The sequence below is a fragment of the Corvus cornix genome, chromosome Z (genome assembly GCF_000738735.6).
Source record: "Corvus cornix cornix isolate S_Up_H32 chromosome Z, ASM73873v5, whole genome shotgun sequence".
Lineage (NCBI taxonomy): Eukaryota > Metazoa > Chordata > Aves > Passeriformes > Corvidae > Corvus > Corvus cornix.
The window spans coordinates 9,245,267-9,257,374 of NC_046357.1; the positions used below are offsets into that span (position 1 = coordinate 9,245,267).

The 12,108-nt window shown below is 37.1% G+C and overlaps 1 protein-coding gene across 1 annotated transcript in view; it reads left to right on the forward strand.

The window, feature by feature from the left end:
- Positions 1 to 12,108, forward strand: part of HCN1 (hyperpolarization activated cyclic nucleotide gated potassium channel 1) — a 203,663-nt gene that overhangs the window by 156,085 nt on the left and 35,470 nt on the right. Inside the window, exon 5 of the mRNA XM_039567357.1 lies at positions 3,227 to 3,373. Within this exon, the coding sequence (XP_039423291.1) occupies positions 3,227 to 3,373 (147 nt within the window). The remainder of the gene's footprint in view (positions 1 to 3,226; positions 3,374 to 12,108) is intronic.

Genomic DNA, 12,108 nt, shown 5'->3' on the forward strand with positions numbered 1-12,108 from the left:
TAGCAGAGTCTTTTGGGTTTGAATGCAGTCCGGTGCTTCTCATATGACGTACAAAAAGCCAAAAATAAAATTAAAAAAAGACAGTCAATCTTGAGGGGACTTACTGTGGCTCCAAAAGTTATTTTACACAAGTATAAAAAATACCAGGGGTGCTTTTATCAATGTGGAATTAAGACAGCTATTTTCTGAATAAAGCAAACAAACAAAAAACCAAACAAAACAAAAAAAAAAGTAGCAAAATCCCACCCCAAAGCAAAACACCAAGCAAACCAAAATTTTAAGTCTAGAGGGGAAAAGATAGAAGATGCAGTGTAATAATGAGAAGAGTTATGAGAGAGAAATTATTTTACTCAGATATTTAAATGCAGGTTCAAATATCAGATCTGATGGGTAGCTCAGGATCAGTTACAGCTCTTTTAAATATGATTAAAAAATAATTTAAAAAAAATTAACTTTACTCACAATTTTATTCACTTCCTATCTGAAATTATAATTAGAAAAATCAAGAAGCTACTGAATTATCATATTTTTTTAGGGATTCAAAACACTAATGAGAATTTAAAAATATTTTTTACATCTTTTATCTTCTTCTGAAAATATTTCAGTTCTCTTAAGCTATTTGCATTTTTTTAATGCATAAAAAAAGCCCCAGGAATAAATACCAGTAGAATTACATAAAAATGAAAATTACCTTTATTTCTAACCATTATTGATATCTGTGGTAACCACAAAGAAAATACTCTTCAAAATTAATTTAGACAAATTCCTGGTTTATTACACTAATTTGACAAGACCATATTACTCTTGCTGTCTTTGTATATTCATTTCTGCACACTTTTTTTGCAACTGACATGTGACACACCACAGTGGAAACTAATCTCGGATAGCCACAGTATGGCCATAATATGTATCAGGATGAAAAAATGAACTTGCCTTTCTGAGGAATTGAGAAAGCAATTATTTCTTGTGCTGAGTTAATGAAAGATATTAGTTGCTGTGCAAGACAGCAAGTTAAAAGTTTTAAGGTAACACTACATGTGAACAGAACATCAAGAAGAGAGTAGTAGAACTGTGAATGATACAGAAAATGAGCAAAAATCACACACTGAGAAATATTAGGAAAAAATTTATTAAAGAGATAGTGATGGTGTACTGCACCCTCACAGGCTCAGTTATTTAGATATGGAAAGGGCCCTTGATACTATATTAGATAGTTAAAGAATTCTGGGAATTGTGAAAGACTTTTAACTTCTTCCTAGATTTTTTAAAGAAAAGGTTGGTAATATTCAGCTGTGCCTATTATTGAATATATTACTAATTTGGAAATACTTTGAGACACATCAGTGATAAGCACTACACTCCTACTAGTTTTATTTTTTCTTTTGCCCTAAAATTCTCGTGTGTCAGCATAAATTCTGTTAAAGAAAAGAGCTTGCTGGTGCAGGAGAAAGCCCCTGTTCAAATAACAGCACTAATGAAAGGCAGCAGTGGAAATTGCTGCCCAAGCAATTTTCTCATAGCTCGAATTTTCCCTATTTCAAGGTCATTCTGGTATAAAAGTCCTTTGCAGCTTGCTTGCAATATGCATCTGAATGAATGTATTTCTTTTATTAGCAAGGATTATTCAATATTAGTGTTACTTAAGCACATTTGTGTGTGAGTAAGATTGTGTAGAGGGAGCAGCCTCTGTCCTAGAGGCCATAGTGATGTCTGATTCTAACCCACAACATATGGATAAATTTCTTCATATCAGAACAGAAACCAATGGCAAGCATGCAAACTTAAATCATGCATCTAAAGGATGTGGGTGAAGAATTGGTACTGCAGAGGGGCAAAATGACTGTGCAGAGGTTAAATCACTCATATATTCATCATACAATGTTAAATAGTTCTATGCAAAATTACTTTCCTCTTATTTTTGGAATGCATGTTGTACACATGGCCTCATCTTATCTTTTGCCACGTTGCAAAGCAAAAGCTAATTTCAATTTCAGAAGATAGAATAGTCTTCAACTATATAAGTTAAAGGATATGTGCTGCAGTTCACAAGGAGGGCATGTACATCATACATTTGGTTAATTGTTCTACAGAGGTGCCAATCCTAATTAGGATTTCATTGGCTTTTCCATTGAAAACAGTTTAAATTCCCTAATTAAGCATGAAATAATTAATAAAAAAAGAAATTAACACTGTTTACATACACTAATCAAGTTTCTGCCGAGTTTTAACTTGCTTTTCAGCCTGAGATGGGATTTATCCTTCTCTCCCTCAGTGCCTTATCCTTGTAAGCTGAGACAAGGATGGGAGCTCTGAGGGGAAAAGATCTTATTATGGTGGTGTTTGTCCATTTGCACTTTAGACAACGTGTGCGTTTTGTGGGTCTCAGATTATCATGTAGTGAAGTACAATACAACTCTGAGTATTGCTCTGAGTATGAGTATTGAGTATGATTCAGGACTTTATTTTCTGAAATTTATGCTATCCAGAAAGGCTTCTGAAAAAGGGAAGCAAAAACCAAAAAAAAACCCCAAAACCCCAGAATATAGGACAGAGGACTAGTAAAAACCAAAGAAACCAAATGTACAAGGTAAATGAAGTGAGCTCTTGTAAGTCTCTAGGGTCCTGGTATCTTTTTCTTCCCTCGGTTTCTATTTCCTAATGCCACACCTATTTTTCTAGTTTACCTCTCTCTTCTCTTATTCCCTCCCGAGGAATGTTTTCTATTTAATTATCTCCACAGGTTTTAACTTCGTAAGCATACACAACATGAATGTGTTGCATATTAATACCAGCACAGGCAGTTTCTAAAACTTCCCGCCTTAAGCTCTCCCTGAATGCAGTGCTATGGACTAAGCCCTGTGTACAGCTCTCATGTCTACTGCATGAGCTAAAAAGTGTGTTGGTGTATTTTTGCAGTTCCTGTACGGCTGGGAATTTAGGAAACATATGAGAAGTACGAGGATTTGGCTTCTTACACATTCATGCAGATATTAGCATCACTGCTAAAGGCAGTTTCTGTAATTTATAGATGTGCTGTCATGTGACAGCATTACCTTAACTAATATTTTTGTGAGGGTTTTCTGACATAAGAAAAAATGTTATCCTTATAAAATATGTAAAGCTTAAGTGGACACATGAGTGAATTTTTATTTTGTAGGTACTTCTGGATAGCAAAAATTTGAGGTTTTTCTGATTTTTCCTTCTTTTTTTATTTTTGTCTTGACAGTACAAACAAGTGGAACAGTACATGTCATTCCACAAGTTACCTGCTGAAATGCGCCAGAAGATTCATGATTACTACGAGCATCGCTACCAAGGCAAGATCTTTGATGAAGAAAATATTTTGAATGAGCTCAATGATCCTCTCAGGGAGGTAAGATTGAAGTATTTGAATAGCTCTTCATGCTATGAAAAAACTTCTTATTTTTGAATGCTCTTTCTATTCTGTAACATTTAATCTTCTTTAACATAGTCAATGAATCACCAGGATAATTAAATTTATACTAGGTTGACACAAAGAAATAAGCAGATCTACACTCTATTCAGAACTAGTCTGTCAGAGTCACTGCCGCGCAAGGATGTCAAAGGGTAAAAATCCTGTCAAAGAGTAAAACCCCACCCTTATTGTTGACTGAAACTCCTGTTTTTCTGCCACTTTTTAAAACAGAGAGTGGTGAGACTAAAATCCTAGGTGAAAATCTTTTTTTGCTTTCCCTACTTGCTAACCATACATCTATACAGATGAAACCACTGAAAGTCACCACAAAGGGAGAGTTGCTTTGTTTCATTTTGTAAAGTAGCATCATTGGTAAAGGCGATCTTTACTGGAGATGAGTAAGCTAGAATAATATATATATAAGCCATTAAAAGATCTCTTTTGTTAAAACTTTAGTTGGCATTGCACTTTTGGGGTTTATGCTGTGGTATGTGATGTGATGTGATGTGATGTGTGGAAGCAGTTGGAATTTTCTTCAGTTGCGTGGGATGAAGGCAGTGTTCATCCTGCGGTAGCAGAAGTAGCTGCTTAATGGGAATATAAATCAGGCTGTCTTCTGTTGGGTTGTGCTTGTGCCTGACCTGCTCTAGGAGGTTGGCTGATCTCCTGTAGTGAAAGCAGAGAAAAAAACCCGGAAAATAATCAAGTTTAAAAACTCAGAGAGAAGAGAGCATAAACAGGGAAAAGAGAAAAGGAACAAGAAAAGTAACAGTGGAGCAGTCTGGTACGTGATTAAACCTGTGTAATTTTCAGTGCTACCAAGTAATGCCTTTTAATATCCTCTGCTCTTGGAGGAGTGGTGCTGATTATGTGTCCATATATGTGTATATATATGGCTATCTATAATGTGTATATATAGCACCCAACAGAGCACAGCATGACATCTGTACTTTTGGAAAGATAGGTGAAGGTTGGTCTGGTTTTTTCAAGTTTTGAGGCACAAGGGGAGCATAGGTCTGTGGTGAATTGCCTGTACTACTGAGTCCTGCACTTTGTTGGGAAGGGAAAACAACGTCATACAATTCATTGCCAAATCCAATCAAGTTACATACTTAAAACAGCCATAAGAAACAAAGCCTTGCCAAGTCACAGTTTATCCACATCTCTGTTATGAAAGTCCAACAGTAGCTTCCCTCCTACAAACTGCCTAATGGGAATGGTGAGTGTTGCCCAAAATTGCTGGGTCTTTGCTAGATGTTTCAAGTCAAAATCAGGCCAAATCATGATTGTTCTAACAATTTAATAGCCCATGACTGAATTGCAGATCCTGGGCCTACTTTATTCCCCCCTAACATAGATGTAGCCTGAGGCCCTCCTTTATACTGTGAGTTTTTAAGTGTTTTGGAGTCCAGGTAGAGGGCGTAGGCTTCTGCATTGCCACTGCCTGTTTACACTGTGGCTCCACTCAGTAGCTGTTAAAATGCCAAGAGGAGAATGTACCACAAAAATCTGCCATGTGGTACAGGAAAAGTGTGGGAATTATCCCTAGACCACAGTGACAGTCAAAACATGAATCTTGGCCAGTACTGGAGCTTGTGTTTTGTTAAGAGAACAGAAGCATGTACAGGCACATCAGTCACTGGCATCAGAAACAATTTCATCTGTTCCTGCTTCTAAGGAAAGCATTTCTCCAAAAGTGAATCCTAATACCCTTCTGTTGCAAAGTACCATTTTACTAACAGCAATTTGCAGTTGTGGCACTCTAATTACCTGTGCTTTCTGCTTTTCCTGCCTCCCTCGTTATTTAATCTATTCCACCCTCCCTCCGCTAACCCTGTCCCCTTCCCCTCCTTTTTTTCTTATAGCTTAGAAGCAGCAAGGCAAACTTGGTCAAACATAAAAAAACCAAAAATCAACTCTGGTGAGAGATCAAGCACCGAAAATTTCAAAAATTAATAAGCCCCTAAAAACATGAACGAGGAATAGCATTTCGTGGAAGGAATGGCTTCTGATTTTGCTATGGTTATGCTGTACTTAGCAGGTCTTCTTTGTTCTCTCTATTATATAAGAAAAATTTAGCTACAATCAGGTTGCACACTACCCTGCTGACAACACGGTAGTGTTCCAAAGAAAGGTCAAAAAAAGAAAGAGAAAAAATGGGAACTGGACACTGGCAGTGCTAGAACAGGTTTCTCAATGAATCTGTCCAAATTTTCATGGCAGCTTATGTACTGTGCCCTGAAAACACCACTTAGGTATTTTGCTTAGTTAATAGTTCCAATTTATGTTTTAGCTACCACTTCAGTATGTGCAGTTTAGTAGTGCAGGTGGTGGCTTTTTGATGGAAATAATGGATAATAAATTACAGCCATTTAAAGGTGGAACACAGTTGTTCATATATTGGATGGGCTTTACCATCTTACATTCCAATAACTGCACAAGGCTATAATAGGCAATAGCACAGATACCCTGGCTGCATCATTGAAGAATAAATATTTACTGCATTTCTTAAGTTTTTAATTAATCCTACATTTGACTATACTTGGAATTTAGCATAGGGTAAACATTCAGAGTCTCCACAGGACATACTTAGCTTGATGAAATAGCTTCTGAAAAAGATATTAATCTGAAACCATTATTTCCTCACTTGGTATAAGCAGAACAAAAGAAACCATACAAACTTCTGCATAATTATAGCATCGTGAAATGTTATGAAAAAATTGCGGGATTTTCACTACTTCTTGTTCTCAGCCATTCAAATCTACTGTATGGGCTGAAATTTTCCACAGCTATGCTTTCTTTAAGAGTGATGACCTTCTTTTTGGTCCACGTTTTAAAATTTTGGGGGGTTTTTTAGAAGGAAAGTAATTATGCATGATGTAAATATGATCATTCAACCATTAAAAACAGCTAAAGTACATAGAATTAGCAGCAAAAATCTCATGTAAAAATAATTCTTACATGATAAATGCTAGTAATAAAACTGTATATGCTTACAGAATCATAGAATCAGAGAATATGCTGAGTTGGAAGGGATCCATCAGGATCCTTGAGTCCAACTCCTGGCCATGCTCAGGCCCACCCTTAAGAGTCACACCAGGTACCTGAGAGCATTGTCCAAATCCTTCTTGAACTCTGTCAGACTTGTGCTGTGACCACTGCCCTGGGGAGCCTGTTCCAGTGCCCAACCACTCTCTGAGGGAAGAACCTTTTTCTAACCCTCCCTGACACAGCTTCAGGCCATTCTCCCGAGTCCCATCACTGCCACCACAGAGCAGAGATCAGCGTCTGCCCCTCCTCTTCCCCTCATAAGGAAGTTGTAACTGCAGTGAGGTCTCCCCTCAGTCTCTTCTTCTCCAGGCTGAACAGACCAGCTCAGCTCCTCACTGACCTCAGCTGCTCCTCACACGGCTTCCCCTCAAGACCCTTCACCATTCTTGTGATCCTCCCTCTAGTAGTTTAATGTCTTTTTTATACTGTGGCCCAAAACTCCACATAGGACTCAAGGTGAGGTTGCACCAGTGCAGAGCAGAGCAGGACAATCATCTCCCTTGATTGCAGAGGTTAAGACTTTCTTTGTAAAAGAGGATGAATGTTCATTTTAATGAGCTTCTGAACATTGTGTAGGGAACATTCATAGCAGATTGGATGATTAAAATAATGAAAATCTGATGAAAGATTTGATGCATGTGTGTGAGTGCCTAGCATTGTTGGATAATAGAAACATATTTATTGCGGGGTATTAACTAAGGCTTCATAAAAAAAGGGAAAAATGAATCCTGAACATTCTTAAATTGTACAAGGTTCTGTCTAAGTGCTTCAAAGCTGAGTAAAGCAACTAGTGGCCGAGCTGTATCCTTCAAGGATATTCTGGTATTAACAAAGAGATTGAGTTTTATGGCTGGGAACTAAGGCAGACATTTATGAGACTGAAAATCTCAATATTCTCCCCCATTTAATTAACTGCACAATTTGGGTGTATTAGTCCATTGGTAATGTAGTTAATTGGATACTCTTAGGTGAGTATTCACTCAAACTGAATTAACCATAAATTGCAACGTGTTATGTGCATACCTGCTTGTAAGGACACATGCTCTCTGACAGAAGCAAAGGTTAAGGGTTTCTTTTAATTAAATTCAGAAATTGCACTTGAACTGAAAGCATATTCCCTTTTTCACAGTTAGACTTATCTGATAATAAGTGTCCAGTCTTCTCAAGGATAGGATAATCAAGAGGCTCCTGGCAGTTACAGTTTTGGTAGAGATGAAAGATTTTAAATTGCTTCTTAGAGGCCATGCAGGGTTGGATTCATCAAACCTATCTGTAGCTCCATACAAGTTCTGCAATGAGTCTAAGATAATCATCAGGCTCTCTCTGCACACACCACCCACACACACATGGTCTCACGGTAAAGAAAACCTGGCTGACTAGCTTAGAAAAAAGGCTGCATCTTCAAACAGCAGTTGACATGTGAAATAAATTCTGTCTTCAATAGCATTTGCAATTAACTATCTCTCTCCCTCATTTTTTGAGGTAGTGATTAGAAATTGGTAACAATTAGCATGTTTCCCTTATATAAATATCATCTCTAGTTCTTCAGCAGACAGATACTGAACTTCATATTCTTAAACTTGTAATTCTTACCACCTACAAGGCTTGAACATCTTTTGGCCTCAGAAGGCCTTAATCCCAAAAGTGGTCTTTGTAACTGTCATGACATGAAATGGAGATGCTACAAACAAGAAGTTCAAAAAAACCAAACACGACAAACTCCCACACACCTAAGAGAAATATATTCCAGAAGGACACCTGAATTATAAAAGTTTAAATACATATACATTGCTAGTTCCATCTTGTAACTGAGTATATGTCCAAGTGACTCAGCTCTCGCCTTTGTCTAAGCCACCAGCCTCAACAGCAGTGGCTGTGGGTAGATGCCTGTGCAAGAACAAGAACAGGGCAAGTATGGTGTGTCCCTTAATGACTCTCCTAGACTCACAGTATTTACAGGTCGAGGGATGCACTGAGACTGATGTGATTTCAGTACTGGGTAATACTTAATACACATCTCTTCCAATTACATATTTGCATTCTTTAGCCTCTGCACTGTCCTTTGTCAAAGAGCACAGACCTGACCCCGCCTGCATGAGAAACCACCACCTTTTGGGATTGAACATGGCTCCAAATGTTGTTTGGTTTTGATGGCCATTAATTCTTGTAGCAAAAGTGATACAGTACAGTCAATTTTTACTGACTCTTTGCATGCCACTTACAATTTCATAGAGTTATATAATAACATCCTTAAACTGTGTGGTTTTGATGGTAAAGAGACATGTTCTACTTAATTCTTTCTTGCATTGAAGCTAGATCATTCTTCTTGCTATTTTCAGGGTTTTTTTTCCCTGGGTTTACTACAGCCTTTTAGAGCTGAGAGCACCAGGTCTGCAGCAAGTATACTGATGTTGTAATAATACAAATAATTCCTAATGTTAATTTGCTTTTTAATATCTGCCAACCATTGAGTTTACTTTTTGTTTTAAATTGTAATGGTAAAAACTAACTCTAAGAGGTAATGAATACATTATTTTACGTATTTATTTAGGGGTTATCACTTAATATTGCTCTCCACCAGTAACTTCCAGCCAGACCATAAGAAGCTTCTTGTAGTTTCTTTTTAACAGGCTTCTCTACCTTTACATGGCGCTTTTTCTGGAACTGAGCAGACCTGTATGAAGTCCTTGACCTTTGTTGTTCCCATAGGGATAGTGAATGTAGGTACATTGTGGTACCTATTACAGCCTAATGAGTCAGGTGTAAGGTTCCAAGAAACATCTTCCACAGTACTTAGTGTTGCATCAAGAGTGGCATTTTATGACAGTTCTTGTAAGGAAAGTACTCACACAATAAAGTAAAGGAAAGCTTCCATTACTGGATTTATAATTTATATTGTATCCTAAGTGAAAACTGGACACAAACCAGAAGGTTTGGTACATGTAGACAAATTAGGTATTCTTTTGTGTTTTTAAAGTCAGTTTTAAAATTATCAGTTTCCTAACCTTGGTGTTTTTTCTTAGCTGTTGACCTTCTCCTTTTCCCCATTAAAAGTTACCTCCTTTTTTTAATATCTTTCTTTTGATTTGGTATTTATCTTTAGAAATCACAAAGCAATATATTCTTATTTAGACTATATTATAATGCACAACATACAAAGAATCTCCAGAGTAATAGTATAAGGCCAAAATGGGGTGTAATTAGATTACAGAATGCTTTGAGCCTTTTTAAGAGTGTAGTCAGTATGATTTTGGGTTATGGACTCTCAAACATTAAAATAATGGTAGAAAATCAAATTATTTTATTAAAACACAGTAAAGTATCAGGGAAATACTCAAATTTGGAGATTTTGGTTCTGTAACAACTTATGTCCATAAATTTATCTCATAAAAGACAGAAAGGTAATTAGTTCATTGCAATCCACTGTACTTTTCTGCATTTTAATATGCAGTGATCCTTAGTATGAAGCTTAAAAAGTCGAGCTAAGAAAAATGCATCAGTATTATAGATGTACTCACATTGGAAGTAATTTAAATATCTCCCTATCTTTAACTAGTGAATTAAAGGGGTTTTTTGTTTGTTTGTTTGTTTGTTTGATTTTCTCGGAGGCACAGATAAAGTGTAACTGTAGTTCATATTCTGGAGTACTGAATCATGAGTGAATTATGCAGCATGTCAGTCTTGCAAAATAAATGCTGATATACCACAGCATTATTTATTTGACTAATGCTGAAAAAGAAAATTGATGTTTTTCAAATATCTGTGCAAATTTTGCCTAAATTGTGGTCCAAGTATACAAGGCTGAAAGAAATTTTTTAGAAGGAACCGTAATGAAGTTTTCAAAACTGAAATAGTAACAAATGGCCATTTTAAAGTGGAAATGGGCAGACAATCACCAAGTGATTGGATTATTGTGTTTTAAGAGGATTTTCCCCCGCAGGTGTGACATGTTAACAAACGGTGTGCACACTCAAGGCTGTTTTCCAGGAACCTAAGACAATGTGGTTTGATTTGCAGAGCTCGGGGGAGTGTGTTTGCCCTTTAATGTAAGCACATTCACAGGTTGCATGCTGGGGCTGAATTGTCAACCACTTCCACTGCTGTTCCACGTGTTCAAGCAACTTTGATCACAGTCCTTTCTGTGTTTGACATGCTTTATTAGCAAATCCATCCCGAGCTGAGATATTCTTTGACAAGTTCCAGGTGTAACTGCTTCCAATAATACAGATAATAATACACCAGCACTGCTCAGTAGTTATGATTTTGAATAGTCATGTTACAGCACCTATGAGATTCCTGTGTTGTAATTGTTTAATAAGTATTTCAGACATGACAGTTCTTTCATGAGCTCTTCAAATATACTAATCCAAATAAATGCCCAATTTTAGTGCAGTGGTTTTCTTTCCTATAAAGAAGGGTGAGCAGTTTGAGCAAAGTTTCAAACTATTTAGATGCAAACTGCATGGTGTGAAAGAGGTCAAATCCTGTAACAGAAAAGTAAATGCAGTCTGTGTCTGCTCCTGTCTGAACTGCTATTCAGGCATCTGAAGAGCACAGTTGGAAAGGTTTTTGTGGGTGCCAGGTCCAGTGCAATGGGGGTACAGCAGCTGTCCCACAGAGGCAAAATTCACCCATTGCCTTGTTCCGCCCAAGATCGTGCTTCCAAGTATCTGTCATGTCTCAATTTTTAACAGACCAAAGAATTTCTCAGCTACTTGATACGCAGGTGGTGCTTGGGGCAATGGATAGAAAGAGTCAAGCACATTTTTTTAATCTCAATGCAGTTTCTGGTGATACCCAAGAGATGTGGCTGCAATTGGTGCCTATCAGAACATGTTAATTTCTATCAGATCTGAATATGCTATTGCAATTATAGTTAGCATTGCTGATTTTTAGGAGGTTCAAAATAATAATAGTAACATACTTCAGATAACTCCTGAGCTAGTTCTTCTTAAGTAAACATATTCTTTTAATATCATGCTTGCTTTAGTTTGACAGTTGTCCTTTTTGTTAGGATGTGGAAATTTTTAGTTTATTTACTAAAACCAAATCATATTTTGCCCTAATCCCTGAATTGTGACTATGAATCCATTACAATAAAACAGCAGAATTTAACATAAGTTCCTCTGAACCCTTTAGAGAATAATTGAAGATAAATGAAAAATAAGTAAATTAAAATTCTTGATGCAGAGCTGGAAATTACATTGTCTCTCTTAAGATTAGGAAATGCAGGATCTGGCATTGTGGTAACTACTGGAATTCTCAATTTCTTCTTCATAGACTTCTGCAATAAAAAGTCATGGCAGTTCTATAATGAAAGCATGGGAAGGGGAAGGGGCAAAGCAGAGGGCAGGATGCAGCCAGGACTCCAGTAGAAAATATATTTCAGACAAGATAGGGATGCGCAGTATAGACATGCCCATATCCCTTTCGTGTTAATCTCATTAATGGAGGTGGATGAGAGTGAACATCTTTTCCTTGAGTTTTCACTGTGGAATTTAAATTCAGAAAGCAGGCTAAAGACTTTTGAAGGATATTTATTTGGAACCAGTAAAAATGCTGGGGGGGAGGAGGGGGGGCATGTAATACAAAAGTTTCTATGTTGAGGGGGCACCCTTTCA